This window comes from Protopterus annectens, chromosome 2.part1 (genome assembly GCF_019279795.1).
Source record: "Protopterus annectens isolate FY-2018-M chromosome 2.part1, PAN1.0, whole genome shotgun sequence".
NCBI lineage: Eukaryota > Metazoa > Chordata > Ceratodontiformes > Protopteridae > Protopterus > Protopterus annectens.
The window spans coordinates 480,149,252-480,174,610 of record NC_056729.1 but is presented as its reverse complement, the minus strand read 5'-3'; the positions used below and the strand labels follow the sequence as shown (position 1 = coordinate 480,174,610).

Below are 25,359 nucleotides of genomic sequence, written 5' to 3'. Positions count from 1 at the left end.
TGAATGGTTTACACCATGAGTTAGCAGCAACATTAAGTACTCTGCCCAACCACTGCCTAAGCTCTGGTTTGGACTAGGGCTGAATTAAAATGACCTGCCCTCATTCCCTTGCACAATGGTGGTACTTCCAATAACCCTGCGAATTCCAGAACCTCATGTTACTCACTATAGTAGATTAGTTAAATCGGCTCTAAATTTTGGGTCTGTTTCTTCAATGGTGTGTGTCTATTCGTGAAAGACACATCTTCCACTTGTTCAGGAATCCTGTTCCTAATTTTCCCATTCATTTGTTTCGTTGCTATGCCACACTTGCCTGGCCTGTCTGATTTACCGTCACCTTGTATGTGAATACAGCTTTCTTTGTGTGATATCTCCATTGGGTATCATTTTGACTTGTCTTTCATGTGTCGTAAGCTCACAACAAGTCTTGCATGAACATTGTCCATTTTTGTAACCTTCTTTTTAATCTGTTGTCAATTCTTCATATCCTCCTTGCTTTTGGTGAGTTTTGCATCATTTACTTTTTAATAAGTAATCTTGGGGTCTTGGGTATCATTCACCTAATACCACCCAATTTCTACCACACCCATGTTTGGAAGCCACTTGTCTTCGGTCTCAGCTAGAAAATTCCTTCTGTCTCCCCTGGCTTTCATCACTTCTCCTTTTAGTTGTTTTTCAACGACTTGCATCTAACCTGGTCCAGTACCCTTTTCTATCTTTAGCATCATTGCATCCTTTTGTTAGTTTATTTGTAGTGCATGTTTCCTTTCAGTCAAAAAATCTCTCGTCATAATCTCACTCTCCAACCATTTTCTCCGGTTCCGGTTTTATTTGTGTGTATATATATATATATATATATATATATATATATATATATATATATATATCTATATATATATCTATTTATATATATACATATATACATATATATAGATATATATATATATAGATATATAAAGATATATATATATATATATATATATATATATAGATATATATATATATATATATATACACACATATATATATATATATATATATATATATATATATATATATATATATATACATACACATGTTTGTGTGTGTGTGTGTGTGTGTGTGTGTGTGTGTGTATATATATATATATATATATATATATATATCTATGGGAACACTTTACATGCTCGAAATAATAAAATATCGAATTTTAGAATTTCAAGCCTGTAAAGCCGAACGGATGGAAATCGCGAACACGGAAATGTCGAACCTGCGGTACAGATACAGCGTTAGGTAATTGTACTTTTTTAAGGTTTTTGGGAGGGTTTGTGTGTGTATGAGTGTGTTGGGATGTTTGAGGTGTGGATTAGGGTAGGTGTTGTGCAGTGTGAATGTGTTAGTGTCGGCAGTGCTGGTGTTCATGTGTGTGTGATGTGTGTTTGCGCGGGGTTAAGTGTGGAATGTGTGGTGCTGGGTTGTGTGTGTTATGGAGTGTTGTGCGACCTCGGAGTTAGTATATATAAGTAGAGGGGGTGGGGGCGCAGCTGCCCACATGGGCAGTGCAGGGGGGCTTGCATGCCCTGCATATACTAAGGGTAGGTGTGTGTATGTGTTTGGTTGTGTGCGTGTGTATGTTTGTTGTAGGGAAGTGTTGGGAGGTATGTACGTTAGTGTATGTATGTGTTTTCTAGTGCGTGATGTGTGTTTTTTGGGATTTTGTGGATTCTTGATTTTGGGTGTTGGGTTTATGTATGTTCGGTGTTTAGGGTATTCAACTACATGGTTTCAAAATACTGCAATTCGATATTGCAGTATTTCGAGATTATGAAGTGAATCCATGTATATACATGTATATATATATATATATATATATATATATATATATATATATATATATATATATATATAATATATATACATATACATACACACACTATATATATATATATATATATATATATATATAAAATATATATACATATATATCTACACACAGACACACACACACACACACACACACACACACAGACACACACACATATATATATATCTATATATATATGTATATATATATATATATATATATATATATATATATACACACACACACATATATATATATATATGTGTATATAAATATCTATACACATATGTGCATATAAACACACACACACACACACACACACACACACACACACACACACACACACACACACACACACACACACACACAGAGTAAGCACAAGAGATGAAGCCTGGTCAGAATAGAGGAAAAATAACATATGACAAAAGTGACCAAAAAAACTAAATATATACATTACCAAGCCAAAAAAATGATTGTCGGTGATGGGAGCTGCTATTTCTGACATAATACAGCCTTCATCAAAAACAAGCCAAACTACTTCGGGCCTACCGCATTCCACATAGCAGAAGCTGACAACAGACTTTTTACAGACATTCTTCTCATTATACTCAATACTTCAAACCCCCCACCAACTTTCACCCCATGCACAATCCCGGCCCCTCCAAAGCTAGTATAAATTACACAACTATGCACAGTTCCAGCTGACCCAAAATTAAACAAGACTGCTTTGTCACCCACCTCACCCCACAAATCACACAGCTGTCTGTAAAATATTTTCTGTTACCATTATTCGATTACAAGTAGAGTCTCAAGGCAAACCTGCTGGCATGAGCACACACATTAATCTTTCCTTTGAGCTACACAGCAGCGTTGCAAACAGGAATAAAAACAACAAAAACTAGGGATGCTATAAGGGCACCAAAGGTGCAGTAATACTATTAGCTAAACTACCCTAACCACTACTTGGGTGCAAAACATTCCTCTGTACATTATTCTCTGTATGACAGATGCACAGAATGTGATACATAACAACCTTGAATCTTGTTACAATGAAATGGCAAAGTTTGGTATAAATGTAGCCCATAACAGACACCACTGCACACCACTCTGTGGCCTGACGCTCATGTTACCACTCCAGCCATACCACTTCCAATACAACATGGCACATAAAGTTAGATATCAACCTGTTACCTGCCCAGCACATAAGCAAGCTTGACAAACCTATATACCCAGCAGGAAGCGCCCAAGTCAAGCCAATCAACTGATGCCAGTAAGCAGCAGTTTACTTGCAGAGTACCACTGTTGGTCTGCCCTTTGTTTAGCAGACTAGAGGGGAGAGAATGAACATCTACTACCATACATTTTAATAGGAGGTAAGAATACTGACTTTACTTCAACACAAGATTTTATTTTAGTTTTATTTTAGTTAGGAATACATGGTCAAACTACTGCTGGGATTGTTGGGCAAAATAATTCTTGTTTGTGTCAGGGGAAATGAGTCATTTATATGTCAGTGTAGTGCTTGTGCATACATGGACAAAACTGAAAGGGCCAAATGTGGAAATTATTCCTGAATGTGTCAACAAAGTGCTTGTGCATACATGGGCAAACGACTGAAGGAATCACTGGGGAAATGATTCATGTATGTGGCACCAAAGTGCTTATGTTAAGTGGTCAGACTGCTGAACTGAATAGTGGGGAAAATTTACTTAATGCCAGTGCAGTGCTGGATAAGGAGAAGGTCACTGTCAGCTACCTATCTGGTGCCCGGATCCACCATATCAGACCTGCACTCACATCTCTCAAAAACAGGCACTGTTATGACTCTGTAAGAGTCCATGTTAGTGTCAGTGACTTGACACGTACCTGTCTGCATTATATGACAGACACAACTGAGGTCTCAAAGTACATGTCTCAGGCATATATATGTCCCCAAACCTTAAGCAGTATTTTACCTTCAGTTAGGATGATGCATCAATACATACAAAAATTACGGACTTCCAATACTTGGCTTAGTTTCTGGTGTCACTGTAACGGGATACAGTATCTGTCAGCCTGGGATGACATGACTGACCAACCTCGATGCTTTGCCAGAGATCGTCTTCATCTGTCACCCCTGGCATTTCCTCTACTGGCCAAGGCTCTTGCTACCCCCATAGTGCCTTTTTAGGCAGTGTCTCAAGGACATAGCTCCTGATGTAAAAACTCCATCTAAAAACAACCTCAAAGATATGCTGCTAAACACTTGGAGTCTTAACATGAAACTGCACTCACTGGACATTTGTGCAGTCACAGAGACCTGTTTCAAGGCTGTGGAGAGAACGCCAGCCATACTGGGCTACACCTCCTTCCACACATTCTGACCACCAAGTGAAGGCATGAAAATTGAAGGAGGCGGTGTATCATTATTCATTATAGATAAATACACCTCCAGATTGGTGCAATAGTAAAATTCCCTGAAAATACTTTGGGTGCAATTAACTGTTGGTAGGACACCTATTCAAGTCAATGCCAGATATAGCAGCCCCTCCATGAATCTGGTCACCCACTCTGTCTATTGGGATGTACTTGAGTCTATCAAGGTACATCCAAACACCATGCTGTTGGGCAACATTAACTAGGCATCTATTGACTGGTTAAATTACTTGTGGTGTAATTCACTTGCCCAAAGGTTCCCTGACTACGTTAACTCCAATGCCCTGGAGCAGCTGTTTGATACCCACACAAGGCATGCCAACATGCAGAATCTGGTGCTTACCAATATGGGGAGTACTGTAGCCCCCACATTGTGAGGTCTTCCCTACTGAGATATGACCACAAATCTGTATCATCCCTGCCCCCCCCCACGCAGCAATTGAACAACTTCTCCAAAACAGACTATAAGTTCTTAAAATAGGGGATAATTAGCTTTACTGCACCTCCTCCCTCAGATGGGACCGGCAACTATACCAAGTCTTATACCAAGGCTGTATACAAACACCTGCATAACCTGCATTGAATTGGCCATATCTGATAGGACCAAAACAAGCCCCTCAAGGAAGAGCAAGACTGCCTGGTGGACTACTGCCATTAACAGGCTTTACAATAGGAGGAAGAAATTGCTGTATAACAGTAACAGGAAGCAAGTCCTAAACTGGAAACACTCCCTCCTCAGCTTTCACAAGCAAATAAGATGTATTTCAAAGTCCTCAAAGGCAAAGTATGAATCCAAATTAGCTTCCTCAACTAAGGACAACCTTAAGGCATTCTTTAGTTACATCCCTAACCTAAAAGGAAAGGCCCAGACTTGTGCCAAACTGATAGTTAATTCCACATATACTTTGCCTGTAGACAGAGCTAACCTATTAGCCAACAGGTTCTGCGAAAACTTCACCCCCTGCCCCCAGCACAAGTACCCCATGACAGCCCCACCATCCTGTCATCTACCTTGTATCTGTAAAGAGCAGGTCATACACAATGTCACCAACGTAAAAGAAAAAAAAAAAAAGAAAACATCTATGGAACCTGATATCCCTGGTTGTGCCCAACATGAGCTCAAAAATGAATTAGCAACACCACTTGGTACTCTCTTCAATCATAGTAAAAGCACTGGCTGCATCCCAAATGAATAGAAAACAGCCACGGTTATCCCCCTTGCACAAAGGTGGTGCTTCCACTGACTCAACGAGCGAGATATCTATCACCTAGATTAGCATTACCTGCAAGGCAATGAAGAGCATCTTCATGGACCTTATCATCAAATATATAGTTAGTTACAAAATAGGGGAATGCACCGCCAACAGCAGACCTGCAACCAGTGGTGTTCCACAGAGATGAGTCCAGGGAAGTCAACTTTTTGAAACCTATTGCTCCAAAGTACAAGCTAAAACTAAAGGATCTGTGGATGACAAACTGCAAAGTGGATGCGGTCAGTGAATCTCCAAACAATGTAAACACCCTACATGAGGGTTTAGCACAAACAAATGATTGGTGCCAAAGTCATGCTCATAAACTCAATGCAAAAAAAGTATTATCAGTTTCAGTTAGTGTTATGTTTGTGCTAACTACCACATCAATAACACCCTAAGTACGCAATCACAGCAACCTTAACCTTTGATCACCTTGAGTCCACCACGGTAAGAAGGGCATTCTATATTGCTCATCTCATAAGGGCATTGCATTCAGAAAAAACAAGTTATATCTGGAATGTACTCTTCCCTCATCAGGTCAATAATTGAGTACAATGCCCCTTTTGGTATGTATCTGACCAACCAAATGCATGAATTCATGAGACCACAAAGGTTGCTCACATGGAAAATTGAAGGTTTTCAGCATCTGTGCTCTGTGGATCATCTGAACTCACTGTCACTTTATTACGTCTCAGACAGACTACTCAGAGATGATCTATGCATTCCATAGAAAGCAATCTTTGACCCTGCTTTATTGGAATTGCTGCTTATCCACCAGTGACATAGTATACAGGTTACTTGCTTTAAAGAACTTAACTTGGTAGGTGACATTAATAGTCAAAGGGAAAAACTTCAAAGACCAATTCATGTAAGGTTCGGGTATGTCAGCCTTTATTACTTGCAGCAAGGAGACAAAACATGCAGATACAGGATTTTGCCTAAAAATTACTAGTAGGCAGTATGCTTCTTTTATACAGTTCTATGAAATGTTACTTTTCTATGGTTGATGTAATTAGACACAGCTTTCTGTATTATTGTATAGAAAATGTTACTTAGATTTCCTGCTGACATGTCCATATTTAAAACTCACTATGTGTTACATAGAAAATGTTACTTGGATTTCCTGCTGACATGACTGGATTTATGAAAAACATTTGAGAAAAACAACCTGGCCTTGGGGCTTTATTTTTAGCCCACTACAAACTTTCTATTCTTCAATTGTGCAGTTCTAATATATATGTGTTACATTTCAAGGTACATTTCTAGCTTAGGTACAAGTAATGCTGACTAAAGTTTATATTTTCAAGCAGCCTTTGTTTTCATTATCAATAGCTTCAGCAGTTATGCACTTTTCTCATAGCATAAGCAGAAAATCAATAACTCTTTGTTTAAATCTCATGACATTAGTAGAAATGAAACATCTATTATTATTTTCATGACATTAGCAGAAATCAAATGCTTTCCTGTTAATTTCCAAAGCATAAGCAGATCATAGCTGCGCATATGACATAACAGGATTGGAATGTAGATTCTGCAGATTTATGCAGTGTGAACAGAATAAATGTATTAACCCTTTTTAAACCTCGAATGCACTAAGCATGCATATTACTAATACATATTTTTCTAACATTTATATTATCTGAGGGAGGAACAGATTGGTCTCTCAGAGCTTACCACAACTTTGGAATGGACTCCCACTTCATGTCACACAGAACAAAAGAGTATAAAATAAGTAAATAGCTGCAATGTTTACACAATACTTATGGACAAAAAAGCATCAGACCATTTTTTGTAGCCTGATTGTTTGCACCTTCAAGTACTGTCACTTGGCACTGGACGTGACAAGGAGGACATTAACAAGACTGATAAGAGGACTCTGTCATGTTTTAGAGAGGCGGAGTACACCTGCAAGACCAACTACTACAATCATTTTTTTTGTTTTATCATCTTCCCCTTTACATGGGGTGCATTTAGCATGTGTTGCCACACATGAATACTGACTGGAGTGCTGGATGTAAGCTCTCAACAGAATGTTTCAGTAGTAAAACTAACTTATTGTCAAGTGTTTAGCCAGTATCTGACAGACGACTTTATTTTCTAATTTGTATTGTGGGCAAATGATTACAGATTGAAGTCCGAAAAGAATTGCCAGTACCATGAACTAGTAACCTAATGCTTATGGTGGGATTGGTGTTATATGCCCCTATTGGCCAGTATGTGCCTGCCATGAAGCCTAGTGGCAGCTACTGGCCGGCCAGTGCTCAGTTGCCCAGCATGTGTTACCTGGGTAAGCAAAGAACAGGGCATCTGTGGCACTCGACTAGGTTCAGGAAAATATGCCAGTAGATGGGACACAGAAACTGTATCAGGTTGCACGGCAAAGACAAATAGATAAATAAGGTAGTCACACACCCTTCATAAGGGATGCCTGCAACAATCTAATTGCCAGTCTACCGGAAATAAAAATATGGAAACAGCTTATGAATGAATAAAAAACACACACTGGCCGGCCAGTGCTCAGTTGCCCAGCATGTGTTACCTGGGAAAGCAAAGAACAGGGCATCTGTGGCACTCGACTAGGTTCAGGAAAATATGCCAGCAGATGGGACACAGAAACTGTATCAGGTTGCACGGCAAAGACAAATAGATAAATAAGGTAGTCACACACCCTTCATAAGAGATACCTGCAACAATCTAATTGCCAGTCTACCGGAAATAAAAATACGGAAACAGCTTATGAATGAATAAAAAACACACACCGCCCTAGACACAGCTTAGGGGGCAAATGTTGCAAGTTAGAAAAGTATGGGCAGTGCTATGACTCATTCCTCTGAACTGTACAGATTTTCACAGAATGTCCAGCTTTTGGCGTCATCATTTTGGTCTATTTCTCAGAAACTTTTGTATTTTTGGCAAATGGTTGGTAATTTATTGAAGATCGAAGTAAAAAAATAAGGACAGACATTTAAGTTTCAGACTTCATACCTTTAGAAAATTCATGCCAATGCAAAACCTGTTATTATATGAACTTTCTAAGTTTGTAAAAGCAAACGTAGAGAAAGTTCTGAAATATGAGGAGAATAAATCTAAGATGACTTTTCTGCTTAGTCGAGCAGAAACATACTGGCGTCAAGCAGGAATGGAAATCAAAGCAGAAATAGATCAAAATCAGGGAACAAATAAATGTGCCAAAAAGCTAAAGCCAAGGAAAGAATATAAGGTGAAGGACCAGATGAAATGTCAAGAAATGTGGGAAATGCATAAAGAGAGTGCAATTACAGAAAATTTCTTGAAGAACCTCATGGTGATCAGGATCGAAAGCACGAATGGTTAGGCAAATTCAAACCAAGACATGAAAAGTTATTATTGGTGGCCCAAGATAGTGGGCTTTGTACACGTTGGTTTACAAAGTCTATTAAAGACATGGGAGAAACAGACAAATGTAGGTTTTGTAATACAGAATTGGAAACAGTCGCACACAACACTGCTGGTTGTGACATATCAATCAATCACAAAAAAAAAAAAAAAAAAAAAAAAAAAAAAAAAGCAGACTTCACTAGATGTTGTTTTCTGGCTAACTGGGGGAGGGGGCAAAAGTTGCTAGTCACGACAGTATTGACAGAGCTAAGATCTGGCACCACACCCCCTCACCAAGAGCCCTTTAAAAAAAAAAAGGACTTCACTGTAATAAGCCGATTGATACATTGTAAGTGATCGGCTTATTACATTTAGATGTATATGCTGCAGCTTTAAGTTCCAATGACAGATGAATGCAAACTTGAATTTTTAGTTTAAGGGGGAAAAAATTAAAAAATTATGGATGTTCGTGTTTCTGGCACACTAAACAGATGATTAGATGGATGTCACCCCCCCCCCCATACAGACAGACACGCACTATTCATTTTTTGCAGCAGGGTGATTGGAGACAGCATGGATTTGACTAAAAATGTATAGCATACCAAAACCAGGAAAATAGATACTGATAGCCTTGCATCATAATGCTAAGGAAGAAGAGGAGGAGAATAAACACAGAACAAGACGTAGTAATAATCGTGCAGCCAAACTGTGGGCAGAAATTTGCATGCAGTCTACTTACTGATACCGACACACTTTTAGCAAGTAATGTATTTTTCCGAGGGACTTTGCCTGTACATTCGCTGGAGGAAACAGTTGATGCAATGCTGGTTTTACTCCGGAAGGAAACAGTGGATGAAAGTTCCATGACAACTTTTGCAGGACTTTATATTAGCTGATAAATAGGCCATCCTGCATAATGTCGATGTCACAGTGTGGGAGGATCATCTGGAAAGGGAACTACTGATCTGACTGTGTCGAAGGTATGTCACGAAGATGGAGACCTATTCTGCATGAAAGGATGCAATACTAAAGAATGGGGGGGGGGGTCCTGCCCTACGCTAGGGAAAGTAAGAAATGGAAATAACTAACTTCTTGGTGCATTCTGATAACTGCTGATAGCAGGGATGGGTTTACAGGGATATAAGAACACTTGCAGTTGAGTTAAATTGTGGTCGAGCCTGGGGTTTTCCTTTAATTCACTCTTAAAAAAAAAGAAAAAGATTTAACTCACACTTTCATTGCTATAGTCTCCGAGAGAATATCAAGTAAATTAGCCATTTCTAATTACTGTATAAACTAAATTAACAGTTAACTCATGATAACCTTACACAAAAAAAACTATTTAACTCTGTGCTTTTAATATTTTCCCCACTTTTACAACTCAGCCAACACAGAACACTTTCAGAAGATATTAGACAACAAACACTATTCAGCTATTGTATCAAAGACTTCTTTTTTTAATTCTTTTAATTTCATTTTAAAACAATAAACAAATCAGTTATAAAACAAACAAATAACTATTTACATAGGTCCACAGCTGATCGAGTACCAAAGACTTCTAGTTCCATCTGACAATGAAAACAAGACAAGGCAATATGGTGGGAATAAAAACCACGCAGTAGATTAATGCAAATTACATATACATCAGCTTGTCTTACAGAATTATATTGGCAGTCCATTTACTTCAGACATTACTGTGCTGCAAAATACCACAATTTTATTCTGTAATGTGTGACTGATGTCACTTGGACCAAAGGCATTTTGAAAGTGACAGAATTCTGTACAGATCTATGGTTTTCAGCATGTCACAATTCTAGTCTCCATACTATTAATGAAAAGTGTGATGTTTTAACACTTTTATGACTAGACCACAATAAAAGTATGTACTGTCCATGAAGCAGTCTTACTGTTAAAGAGTCTCCTAGGACAGCTGTAGTGATCCTGACAGTTTCCCATCCACTTAGTGGAGTTTATATGAGTACACAGAAAAGAGAGAAATAAAAATGTATAGCAGGAAGAGTTACTTTAATCCCACAAGGGACTCCATTTTCATAAATAAAAAATCATAGATATAATCTTCAGATTACAATCTGAAATCATTCAATGGATTTAATGCTTTCACTTCCAAATCACGTTTAATTAACAGTGCTGCTAACATATAATCATTTCTACCACTTAGTCAAGAGCTATCAAGATATATTATTCATATTTCAGAAAACTAAACTTTTCAAAGATATCTGAAACAGTGGTGACATAATAACAAATTACCACTGTTTTTAGAGTATAGAACAGATGGCAAAAATCTGATCTATGACAGCTAAATGCAGTTAGAATAAAAGATAAAGCAAAGTAAACAAAACTATTTCCTTTCCAGCAGTGCTCTGCCTCTTTCACCGTTTCACAAATGTATGTAGGCCTGTAAGATGACATATTAACTGAATGCAGTGAAGTGTGGTATTATGTATGCCATTCCTTACCTTTATGCTTTGGACTGTGGACGTGCATTCTTTGTAAGTGCAAGTTAACTGGAATAAATTCAAGTGTCTTCTCTCCTCTGCTGCAGCTTGGCTTAAAGTATGACCCTAAAAAAGATGAAAATATTTTCACACAGTGCACCAAAAACACGGATACTGAACATGGGTCATTTAATATTCACAGTGGATCAAAAGTAGACTGTCAATGGCATAAAGTGCCCCCCTTTTCATGAGCATAAAACTGGTTTAAATGAATCTAGAATCAGTTAAAAAATTTAAACCAAGCTGCACTTTAAATAGTGACAATGTAGTCATACAAAATAATCACTTACAAATGTCTTCAATAAAACTCCTGGAAAATATCCGGAAATTTAAAAAAGGCATGCAGATGAGGCAGCCACACGGAATATGAGGCCATATACAAGCCTCATGCTAGCTGTGACAGATGGCCCTAGGAGATACAACACAAGGAGACAGAAATGCTGCCTAGCTTTGGGGCATTACAGCAATACTTCAAAGCAGCGAGGTGTGTGTGGTAGCAGCTCCTCAACATACAGATGTAGCAAAATACCACAGCAAGGGATTCCGGCACTGGTAACTACATATGCTATATAAGAACAGCCACTAGACATGTATGTAACCTCATACCACAATAGAGCATTCCATGGCAGTGCTGAGAAGTAGACTTAATGGCAGTGTAGTACAGCGGTCTGCTATCATCATGAAGACAGCCTTGGTGAATGCAGTGTTCAGCAAGGATAGGAACACATGGTACCCCACGCAGCATGTTTCAGCCACATTTGAGACAGCAGTGTATGGTTTTCTGAGAGGAGCTGCAGATGAATGTAGGACCATTCAGCACTAACCACTAATGTGGTGCATGTACAACTAATAAGGTTTCACAAAGTACAGACCACTAATATGGTGATGTACATGTAACATGACTTCACTTGATGCGCTGTGTGATATAAAGATATACAACTGCAGTTCAGTATACAGCCATAGGGAATGAACTTGGTTCAATTACTTCAATTTCTAAATCATGCTGCCCATTCCAGTACTACATATTATACATCTTATAGTAACCACACTGATCCTCAATCCTCTGCAATGCTAATGACATGATGACATGTATTTGGTCCAAAATAGTGTGGTCACATCATAGCTATCACTGCCTGAACTCTAGTTATCTTTCTTTGCATTGCACAATGTTTCATCCTGCTGTGTACTATGCCTCACAGTGAAGGAGACAGCAGATATGTACTGCTTTGGTTTGAAGACTCCAGGGGTAGAAGTCACTAGAATAATTAGCAATCATAATATCTGTAATGTTAGCAATGTCAGTAAGGGTACTTAGTAAAGACTCAGTCAACTTGGATATTACCAGCCCCTTTAAAAGCTTTTCTGTGACTGTCTTCTAGGAAGATGTGTGTTCCACATAAGTATTTCCTAACATTTAGCTCAGTAATATTTGAAGTTATATACCCCCACATGATGAGATGGGAGCAACTTTAAATCCTGCACTACTAGGACCAATTTATATTTAATGGACAGGTGTTATGCATTCTCAATCAGCACCACTGCTGCCACTTAAAATGTGATGGTCACCCTGCAGATTTAATATTTGACAGCATTAGCCTTTGTGACAAATTAATTAATTAATTTATTTTTTAATTTCTCCCCAACTCCACACAGCCTCTGGTTATATCACAGGTCTCTGCATTAACTCATCTCTGAATCCCCCATTGTTCCTTGCCAGTTATCCAAGATGTGAAATTTTGCTGGGTGGGTCCCTGGGTTCTTAGGAAGATGACATTTTGCTGACTTATAGTTAGTACCTGGGAGTGAGGCATCTCAATGGAAGGTGTGACTACACAGTCAAGAGAAATCATTCATATTGTAGTCAGTTAGTTACTGGAATGATGTAAGGTCAACTTCACTCTCCCTTATATTAACATGGGATGTCCTTCAAGGTTCCATGTCTCTACCAGAGGTCTTCCAGGCATCATATTTCCCCAAAACTTCTTTCAATACAGGACAGCAGGCTGTTGACCACTTCATCATATTCTCCCTGTGGCTCTAATCCATTCCCAAATTAATTGATGGCATAAATAGATACCCTACCTCTGCAACAACCGATAGCCTACTTGTAGCCATCAGTTTAAATTCTACACCGCTGGATAATTTGTAATTCAGTTGTGACTGCTGTCTCAAGTTATAACAGTTCATTATTAACCAATAATGTGCCAATACCAAAAAAGCATTGAGTAGGAAGCATGTAACCACAACTATAAAGTTAAAAACACACTCAAAAAGACAAACAGATTAATATATTTACATCTTTCACCTACTTCTAAGTCAATTTTTATTTTTCTCATTGTTATATTTGCTGCTTTGCAACTATTCTTTCATCCTTCTCTTGACAACAATCATTGTGCTAAGGATCACTGTCTGATTGTCAAAAGGCCAAAATATTGAACAGCTAAAAACTGAGCCAGTAAAACTGATGGCCACAACACTGAATGAAAAAAAAAAACTTTTTGCAGTGGGGGGGGGGTGTAAGCCCCAAACTAAGCCCTCCAACACAAACGTACATAAGTCAATACAACACCAGACTTAAAAAAGTGCTGTGAGGAAAGGAATGAAAGCAAATGGTATTTGAACACTGAATGTATACACTGTGTGGAGGAAAGAATGGTTAAGAACAAGTGTACAAGGAACAGAGGTGGGGTTCAGATGTATCAAACAATCTAGCTAAAGAATGACAGTATCCCAGGATGGACACTGGGCATACCCACCCCAGCAAAACAAATGAAAATTGTTAAGTGTAACTGTGTATTTTGGTGATTTTTAGCATTACAGAAGTGACATGTTAAAAAGGGATGCATAGTATACTGATATAATCATTGGCAATACTGGTTGCATGGCAGCATTCTCATTCCTGTGCACTGCACATCTGTACAACAGCTAACAGGAATGTGGAAAAGGTTGCATTTGGAAAGTATGAGCAGAAAACAGAATGTCTATTTTGACCACTGGAAATAACAGTAAATTAGTTACAGATTAAAGCCTGTATAATTATGCTTTCATTACTTCTTCTCTGTGGTATGTCTTGTGTAAAACTGAGAGCTAACTACCTTTACCTAAACACAAACATTTGTTCCATATGATAGGAATATGTTGAATAAGTTATCACTACATGTTAAAGTATTACTTTGGCTACCCTTAAAGCTTGTCTTGATGACTGTATGTGTAGACTAAATGTACACCAGGCTTATCATGTACAGCCCTGCTCGATTTGGGAGGGGAGCACTATTAACTACCTGTAAATGGTGGCAAAAACTATGAAATGTGTCTACTTGAGGGTGCATGTGGCTAGACATTTTATGGTCCCAGTGATTGCTTGAGTAGTAATGTCCTTCAATCTCCTTCAGTCTTTGCATAACTCTCTGTATGGAGAGTTGGTATTCTAGTATTTATTAACAGGTTAAACATAGCCACAAAAAAGTTACCATTTTAAAGTGTGTTCAAATCAACCATGCTTTCCAAATGACTGCAGAGTTGAAATAAAAGATGCAAACATACAGCATCCTGCACACTGACTAAGTCAAGTAGAACAAAGATACATGAGATTTTAACAACACTACATTTAGATAAACATGCTAACATATGCTCAATTTTAAAAGGTTCATCTTCCTTACCTTGGATGACATCACAATCAGACCATTTAACAGAGACAAAAATACTTTACCTGAGTGTAAGGAAGTAAATTGGCAAATTCTATTACCAACTGACAAACAGACAGGTTTAAATGAATAATCAATATTAAATGTTTATTAAAGGTCAGAGAATTTAATCTAATTATTTATTTCTTAATCTATGAAGCAATGACAATATTTCCATGATGATATTGTAAATACATTTGATGAATTTTTAAAGAAAGTGCATTTATTATGGAGGTTACCAGTGTCAGATGGTTAATCGTGTGACTTTTTGTACAATTTAAGTGAGATACTATGCAAAGTTTATTACTCTGATGAAGTTCTGTGGTTGAATTAAAAGAATGGAAGTGCTAAGGTATACAAATTTTTACGTGCGGTGGTCTTTCTTCCTTTTGTTTAAAATACTTCTTTTATGTATTGACTGTGTATATGTTTCAAGAATCTATGGCTCCCATTCAGGTGTTTTTAAGTTTTTTGTTGTGGGAGACAGTTTGGTACATAGCTTCATAAGTGTATACCAGGCAAACAACCACTAGGGCCCTTATAAGCCTAGCCAAACTAACCACAAATTTGATTTATATGGGTGGTGATTTACAGACTGCCTCTGTCCATCAAAGACATAGGAGCCAGACCAGGGGTGAATTTCCGAGTACCCATCCATTGTTCCAAGTTGAACTTAAATAGGGATAGGGAGGAACTCTACTTCATATGGCCCGGGAGCCTGTTTGAGAGAATGAGAATTCTCTGAGAAACATATCTCTCTCTCTCTTCAACATGTCCTATTTATGTCACAAGCAAAATATGGGTCTTTTAATCTAGCAGTTCTGATGTTGTTTGTTTTGCAGATATGCAAAAGGTTCATCAAATCAGGGTCCAGGGATGCCCTTTATGCCCTGCAAAGATCACCTGTCAGAAGTCTGTATGATACTGAATAAAGAGACAGAGCTTTGAGGCAAAAGGAACCATTGTGGCTGTTCCAGTTGCTACATGTGTCTGGTCAGGTACATAGTTTAGGGGGGCATTATACTCCATGACATTTATGATGAGGACCAAGTACAGTGGTAAGATGACCTCTCTAGACCTAGTTGCCATGCCCTTGCTTATAAGTTGAGCAACGCAGAAGGATTTTCTTATTACCTTTGACACATGTTGGTTGAAGGCAAGGTTACTATCTACATGAGTTCCCAGATCCCTGACTAGTTAATCCACTCTTAAGGGTGTTTTATTGATAACATAGTTACCCAGGGTGGCAGTCTTTCCAAAAGGTACTATAATGCATTTCTTTGTAATCAGTTTTAAGCCATGGCTTTGGCACCAATAATTTGTTTGTATTAGACCTTTCTGAAAGGTATCCTCATTTTTGGGGGTATTCAATGACTTCTCCCAATTTGCAACCATCTGTGAACTTGGTTAGCCAAAGGTCTTCGACACTGGCTTTGATATCCAAAATGTAGATGCCAAAGAAGAGTGGGCCAAGCACAGGGCCCTGTGGGATTTCACTGGTGACTGGCCTCTTTGTGGAGGTGGCCTCACTAATTCTAACCTCCTGGGTCTTATCAGTGAGATAGCTAGCTATCCAGCATGTTATAAAGGGGTTAATACCTTGCTTACCTTGTTCCATGACTTTGTTGACAATGCTTGAGTGGGGTATTGTATTAAATGCTTTAGCCAGATCTAAGTAAGCAGTATGCACCACTTTCCCCTTATAGGTTCATAGGTTGGTACTAGGCTATCAACCCTAGAGCCTATACAAGTCTAGCCATAACAATTCCCAGGATATTTCTTCTCGCAATATTTACTTCCCTGGACCCCTGTCTAGCAGGGCAACTGACGTGATCCCCAAGGTGAATTTTATATCTCCCATCCAATTGTCAAGGTTCTTTTTGAAGAGGGCCAAAGAGGCGCTCTGCTTGACATGTATGGGCAGTCTATTCCACAGTATGAGGAGTCTCTGGGTCAGGAAACTATCCCACCAGCATGTTTTGTTTATTGTGATGACAAGGTTTAGATCCCTGGAGCGTGTGGCTCTGAGGGATTGGGATTTCTTTAAGTGGAGCATGTCCAACAGCTCAGGGTTTGACATGGCCTTGTATGTTAAGCAGAGATCACCTCTGAGTAGATGATATGCCACAGAGTATAGCTGGAGTTTTTTTTAGATGGTCAGCATAGGGCATCTGCTTTAGGCCTGTGATTCTTTTAGTCATTCATCCATTGCCTTAGTGACCTTTTCAAAGAAGTCCACCAGATTTAGTAAGCATGACCTTCTTTTGACAAAGCCAAAATGGAATGGATTGAGTGCCTGGAGGTCTCTTACATCCTTGTTGATAATTTCCATGGCTTTGCAAATAAGACTAGTCAGACTAATGAGTCTGTAGTTTGAAGGATGTGTTGAAGGTCCTCCCTTAAGAAAGGGGATGATGTTGCAGTCCTCCATTCACGTGGCACAAAACCTGTTATAAGACTATAGTTAAATAATGACTCCAGAGATCCTGATAAGTCATGTTTTAGGCTATTTAGAAGGCATCTCGGGGTATTATTAGGGTCCACTGAGGCTCTGTTGTCTTTAGTGAGTGCAGCCAGTACATGCTCCCCTCTGTTCTGCTATATTTTCCGTCTCAGTGAATGTGGCAACATTAACCACCAGTTCAGCACATTGGTACGTGCTGCCCTTAAGGATTCTGACACAGATGTAGAAGGCATTATGGTTATTCTTCTCCTGGGAGGCTAACTTAACCTCAAAGTTGGCTTTGCTTGACCTAATTAGCCCTCAGAGTTGCATATTTATTTTGATGACAGAGTTTCTACCTTCATGGGAATTACCCTTCCTAATTGTTGCTATAATGTTTTCCTTTTGTTGTATATCCTGTTTTATATTGGATGTCTCTAGGGTGGTTTGTTTTTAGAACTAGTCCTGGGCTTACTTCGGGTGGGTATAGAAGTTTCTATGCAGCCATTGTCATGGTTTCTGAGAGCAATTCAGCAAAGGCTGCTGTGTTTTCTGGGTTTGGAGGAGCACTGAATTTTGACAATCCATCACTTAATAAAAGATAATTTGCCTTGGAATAGTTTCAGTTACTGATTTTAATAGGAATATAGAGTTGATTTTGATTCTGAAGGAGACAACTTTATGGTTAGACCTCACTTGGCAAGATGAGTCGGATAACAACATCAGCTGGATCACTTCCATTTCTTTAATGGATAACACTGATAACATCATTTTGGCTGACATGAGAAATCTACCACATTCAGTTACTGATTTGCTTCTGAACTGTATGACTAACCCTTTTAAACAAGGGATGACAAGAGGTAATGCTGGTAAGGTAGGAGTTTCTGCCATTGGTTCAAATATTACTACAGATAATTGGAAATCTAACATTTATGAACTTGAGAAGAAACTTTTTAAATGAAGTTATTGGAATATGAGAATTTTTATTAGAACATTGTGTTAGTGTACACCAAGTACTGCTGAGTCTTAGAGTTTTTAAATTTCCCTCTAGTATTTCCTAAAATGATGAACTTTAAACTAATCTTGTAGAATTATTCAGTAACACTGGGATCAGTGTTTTGAATTTGCTAATCAAAACAACCGAGTGAAATTCAATGAGTTAATGGTACACATTCGCACTTTGAACATTAGTATCAGAAATCACGTATTTTTTTTTAAACTTGTCATTTGTTTTATGATGTAATGGTGGCTAAAGTTGAAAGACATATTGTAACACTAAATAAATAATAAAATAGTAGAAAATAAGTTATTAAAAGACTCAGAGGCCCACAGGCAAGGTAGTGCTTATCCTCTTCACATATACAAGAGTGGAACAAAAGACAGTGGGAAGCATCAGATTTAGGAGCTCAAAGGAATGAAGATACTGCTAATTTTGATCTGGGTTTTAATAATTTTTCTGAAAAAGCATTCCTTCATTAAATTCTAATTTTTTTTAAAAGATGAATTCTACCTCACCTCATAAAACCGTTAATATGGGAGAAATGGAGCCACTCGAATGTCAATCACTGCCTCTTTCTCCATCTTTTTTTCAAAGTAAATCAACAAGGCAAAATGAGAAACAACACCAATACAAGGGGAAACACAGAGGCAGAGGTTGGGGAAGAAAAAAATGACAATGTCTTTATATCTAGTATACAACTTAAGTGACTTTGTTTTACAAGCATCCCATTTATCCGTTTTAAACAGAGGTTTTTCTTTTTTTCCCACAAAAAGGGCTGATTTGTTAAAAACAATTAAGAGTTCAATAATGTATGCCCTTAAGCTCAATTTGCACTATATTTTGCATTATGTTAACAGATTAAAATCTGTTAACCCAGATATTATTAGAAAAAGAAGCACTTTCAAGCCAGTGTTACACAGAATAAGTTTTTCTCTGACACTTGTGAAAGCAAATTTCATCATTTATTAAACAATAAACCTGTTTCAAAGTATTATATAATTTATCATTTGAAGAAAGACAGGCTTTAATTACTTAAAAAAAATTAAGAATCATGAAAGCAGATAAATGTAATGATATAGTTTAATAAATATTTTAGATTTCATTAAGAATATGTTAATTTTATCGGACACAGATTGTTATGAGAAAGTATCAATAACTGATATTAGCAAGAAATACTTCTGGATAGATTCTTGCTTACTTGATTTAGTACTTGAGGTTCAGATTGATTAAGCTTTACTTTAATTTTTATAGGTGGATTTTCCAAAAATTGCAAGAGTTTTAGAATACCAAAAATTCATAAAAAACATTCAAGTAAATAGTGGCAGGGGATTTCAGCAAAACCAAAACAATTTCAGTTTATTTAGATTCAATACTTAATACAACTGTACAACAATCTAACTTTTATTTTAAAGATTATTTGTGTTTTATGGACATTTAGTCCAAATACAAAGTCACAGGCAATGACACTGTTTGTCATCTTAGATGTAACTTCATTATATACTTGTATCATTCAAGAAATTGGAACAGATTATGTAAGAAAATATTTAACTATGTTTACTCATTTTGAAAATGTTTTATCAACACAATATGTACTTTACTTGAATTAGTTTTGGAGAATATATATATTTTTTAGCTTTGACAACAAGTATTACAAATATAGGAGGGATATAGCAATGGATGTACAAGTGGCACCATCTTTTGCCAACTTAGTCATGAGCTGGTGGGAATATAAAACACTCAGTACCCATTCCTTTTTTTCTGATGTATACATTTGTGTATTACGTAGATTAAATAGTCTTATGGAATGAATCAACTGAGGAATTCATCACATTTTAATCAGATTTAAATGTTAGTACCATTTTCTAACTTTTACTGTTGGCAGTCAAGGTGGCACGGTACAAGCTTTTGATCTATTTATGCTGACTTGAAAAGTAATTGTTTTCAGAGTAAAATTCATGGAAAAATACATTTGTGAATAACTGTTTTATAACAGTCAGCATCCCATTTTTATGAAATAAAATGTAATTACAGGGCAATGTAGTAGACCGAGTTGTCTCACCAGTGGTGATGGAGTCTTCAATAAAGAGACTGAAGAATTAAAAATGTTATTTATGGAAAGAGGGTATAAAAATGAGATTATGAATAATATTAAGTTCCAATCTATTTTGAAACATGGATTAAATGTTCTTGAAAAGAACATTTACACCAATTCTCTTTCTAAGACTTTTTCTTTACCTATTTTGTTAGATTCTTGGAATGTTAAAAACACTGTTAAAACAACTGGAAAACAGTGTTGGGTAATAAGGAACTTACTGGCATCATTGGAAATGAACCTAAATTAATTTATAAAAAATCTTCTAACATCAAGATGTTCCTTGAAGGATCACAAGGTCATATCCCCACTCCTACAGTTTCCCTAGGAATGTTTTGATGCCAGCATTGTACACACTGTAGGTTCATAAGAGAAGACTCTAGTATAAAATGCGCAGGAAAACAATACTGGGTCAAAATAGATTTACTTCAGAATCTAGCTACTTGTGAATCCTGTTACTGGGTCAAAATAGATTTACTTCAGAATCTGGATACTTGTGAATCCTGTGACGGCTTCTATGTAGGTAAAACTACAAGAAAGCTCTGAGATAGGATTTACGAGCACATTTTGGCAAATAAAAACAAGGATTTTGGCAACACTTTAGCCAAACATGCTAACATATGTGCACGTTTAAGAAAATTGAGTTTCTTTATCTTGAACTACAACACAAATACACCATTTAATGGAGACACAAATACTTTACTTGTATATAAGGAAGTAAATTGAAAAATTCTATTGTCCGCTGATAAACAGTCAGGTTTAAAAAACTAATTCAATAATAAATGCTTGTTAAAGGCTTGGAAATTTTAATCTAATTATTTATTTCTTAATCTATGAATTAATCACAATGTTTTAAATGAAGTTATTGTAAATATATTGATGGATTTTTGGAAAATTCCTTTTTTTACATTAAGGACGTCACCCATGTTACCTGGTTAATCATGTGACTTTTAGTACTATTTAAGTGAGATGCTATCCAAAGTTTATTGCTCTGATGAAGTTCTGTGGTTGAGTTAAAAGAAAAAAGTGCTAAGCTATAAAAACTTGTATACGCAGTCTTTCTTCCTTTTGTTTGAAAAGCTTTTTTTTTTTTTAACATACATGTACCAGCGGTGATGGTGCTGCGGTAGCGTTGTCGCCTCACAGTAATATGCTGTCCGGTTTGATTCTCAGCTAGAGCGTCTTCTGCGTGGAGACATGCGTGAATGGGCGTACCTTCGTTGAAGGTTGTGCATCAGGCCTGGCAAGCCGGTATGTAAAAATCAACTGCCAATCATTAGCGAACAGGAGTTCCGCTGTGGCGACCCCTAACCGGGAAAAGCCGAAAGACACAAAAATACATGGAATTTAACCTGGAAACAAATACATAGCAGGAAAAAAAAACTGAAACAAAAGTGCACCCTTTGAGCTTAATGCTCCAAAATGGTAAGTAATTAGCCAAAAGAGTCACTCTGGGTAAAATCTAGCCCTCTCTATAGCACAGATGAACTGCAATTTTAGATTTTGACAAAACAGACTTAGTGATTTTATACGACACTGTATGACTGAGGAGTAAATAACAGAAGTAAAGAGCTCTTAAGAGAATCAGCCACCACTGACATACAAAAAAAATCGATAATATTCTTTTTTTGAAAGCATTTTGTTACATTTCCATTCTGGCGGCTAGTAGAATGCTACGCTTAACATAGTCAAAAACTCTGGATTTTTTAAAATTTACAATAGTGGCAAATATTGAACCATGCACACATTGCTGCAAGATTTATTTTGCATAGCCTTTGTGAATTTTTACTCATATGTAGTCTTGTCACAATACTTGGCATTTTCTTTTTGCTCGGTCTTTAGTTGCAGAAAGTAGTGCCACTGAGAATGTCATTTTATCAAGTGACAGTGCAATACACTGATAGGGCAATGAATAAAAGATGCCATAAAAACTTGGCACACAAGAAAACTAAGTGTACTATGATCTCCTCACCAACCCACAGCATAAGCACTTGGAATTAACAAAAGATGTGAACTACACAAATGAAAAAGAAATGAGGCAATACGACTCCCATTTCCAAGCCTGAATGAAAACAGCATCATTTAAGCAACTGCCTATAAAGCTACAATAAATGTTGGGTGCAGATTTTCACACTATTTGTTTGCATATAGTTACTAATAAAATACTCATTCATATCTAAAAAGTAAAGTGTTCTAAACACCTAATCTGAGAATATGTTTTTTGATCTTCATACACTGTTCTGCAACACAGGTTTATCCATCACATTCTACAGGGCTGTTATCTATTTGTTCAACAGCTTCCAAGGGCACTATTTCAGACATAATCGATAGTTAGCTAAAATTATGTTTTTTTTGTTTGTTTGTTCGAATTTTACTGTGTAGTAGAATATACTGAAGTTGTCAACCTTCAAGTTAAAATTAGGAAAATGAAGTACATGTGCACTGTTAACTATAGCTTTTTGCCAATTCATTGCTATGAAGCAAATTGTCTTTTGTTTAAACAGCTGCTTAAATATAGCATGCACTTTGAATATCGAAGGCAGGTCAATGAGATGTAAGCAAATAGCTCAGAACCATATTACTGCTTAACACTCACTTGCTCATTTAAAAAGGCACCTTTACTGGGTCACTGTTTAAGGGAGTTTCTAGCAAAGAATATATAATTCCATGGGCTTTTTAGGCAAAGACTGAGGTTTTTTTTTGCTCGAGTCCAAATATGTATTTAGAATCAAGATGGCACCACCTTACAGTCCTAAAGGTTCATAAACTCATATTTTTTTTTAAAGGAACAAAAACTTCTTTAGGAAAACTCAACATTTCTTATGATAACATTGGGCTCTTTTAATGGTCAAGTAACATGCTATTGTATGAAGCCATATCCAGAGGAAAAGGCTTTTTATTTTGTCTGTGATTATTAATACCTTTACTAGTTTTTCATTGTTTTCTGCAGAACTAGCTAGTGTAGAGCGGACACCAATATCCTCCAAGAGGAGATGTCCCGAACAAATATCAGGTGTCAAAACCATGGACTAAAACTAAATGTCAAGAATAGTGTAATTGCATTCGTTGGCAAACATGACTACCCTTGTAACTATTATGTCAGCAGATCCCTGAAAACTGATGCCATAGTAAGAGTTTTAGGAACCTAAGTCAACAATAACTGTCTTTTAATCACCACATATCTGATGTTGTAAGGGAAGTCCTTTTTCATTGCACAGCTTACATCTAAAGGCATTTTATCCAGATCCGGGGATGCAATCACTCCACTATACTCGACACTCTTTATGTCAGTCATTGAGTATAATGGCCCTTTCAGTATGCACCCATTCAAGCCCTTGCCACAACTGCAATGACCGCAATGCTTTCTCAGTAAAACAAAAACAAAAAAAAACTCAAGGGCCTAAATTGTAAAAGGTATGCAGATGATCATATCCCTCTTCTCATTATCACACAGGTTATGACTAGGTGACTTGTGCCTCATGTATAGAGCTTCAGCAGACTCTATACTGTCAGACCTATTATACATTCGCAACTCGAATGGCATCATAAGCACCCACCCAAAGGCTCTCAATCTCTTTTGCTAAACAAATAGAGCATGTTGAAGGGAGAGGTATGTATCACAAGGAATATAACTTCTGTGGAATCAATACTACTTAATTAAGCAAAGTACTTCTCTTACTCTAATCATATATAATTTGGATGAATGGATGGGTAACCACTAATTCACTCCTGGTTTAGCACCCCTGTCCCACACGGATAGAGGAAGCATGTAAATGTCCCAACATATCCTTTTTTGGTCCACTTAGTTATTTGTATTCAAACTACAAGGGCTAAAAACTACCACACAAATGTAGGGCTACATTTCTTAAGATCCTAACAGAGCAACAGCCTAGTACACACCAATGAACTATAACGAACAGTACAAAACATAACAGTGTGTGTGTATCACACTGCAAAAAAGTGTAATTCAGAGGAGAGCTAAAGAAAGAGCTGAGGACTATAAGGAGGATCTAGTAGATATCAAGCATGGGATATGTAGACAAGTAGTAGCATACTTTCATGCCTAATTCTCACTGAAACATTGTAACAAGTCCTGCCTGATGATTTTGAAGCTTATTAAATGTCACAGACAGACTATTCCAACTTTTAGACAGAAACATCAAAAAGGCAGCATCTCCAAATCAGTTTTATGAAGAAGAATTTTGTAGAAGAGAAGTAGAGATCAGAGTGGATGGGATAGGGCACACTGTTTTAGAATACATGCCAAAGCAGAGTATTTTACAGAACACCTGACATTATCAAATTGATTAACTGAAGAAATAAGAGGTTCTTATGAAGTTTTCCTAACACGAGTGAAGGTGCTTTACTGTACTAGTTTCATGAAGGAAAACCAGAAGCAAAATGGGAGGTTCTGTTCAAGTATGGGTATTGAGGAGTTGTGAAGGTACATGCAGATGTGAGAGGAACGTTCTTGCTATATGACCTTGTTCAACTTTACTCATATAGGACTTGTTTTTATATTGCACAGTGATTTACAAAGAGCCCTGTGAATAGCGAACCAACTGCAACAAAACGAGCTTTTCTAGCAATGGAAAATTACAATGATCACCAGAAAAAGATCCATTTAGCTATACAGAAATACAAAACTGGACTTAACAAGCATTACTACTTCTTTGGCAAGTTTGAGAAAATTAAAAAAGCATAAAAAATCTACAGTATCATAACTTACAAACTCTAAATTGTCATAACAGAATTTC

At 37.2% G+C, this 25,359-nt stretch overlaps 1 protein-coding gene across 6 annotated transcripts in view; it reads right to left on the bottom strand.

Annotated features, from left to right (window-relative positions):
• The window catches only part of INPP4B (inositol polyphosphate-4-phosphatase type II B), a 4,727,932-nt gene that overhangs the window by 1,673,479 nt on the left and 3,029,094 nt on the right, over positions 1–25,359 (bottom strand). For all 6 annotated transcript variants that reach the window (XM_044062266.1, XM_044062271.1, XM_044062267.1 and 3 more), the window contains one exon: positions 11,346–11,450. In XM_044062266.1, the coding sequence (XP_043918201.1) occupies positions 11,346–11,450 (105 nt within the window). The remainder of the gene's footprint in view (positions 1–11,345; positions 11,451–25,359) is intronic.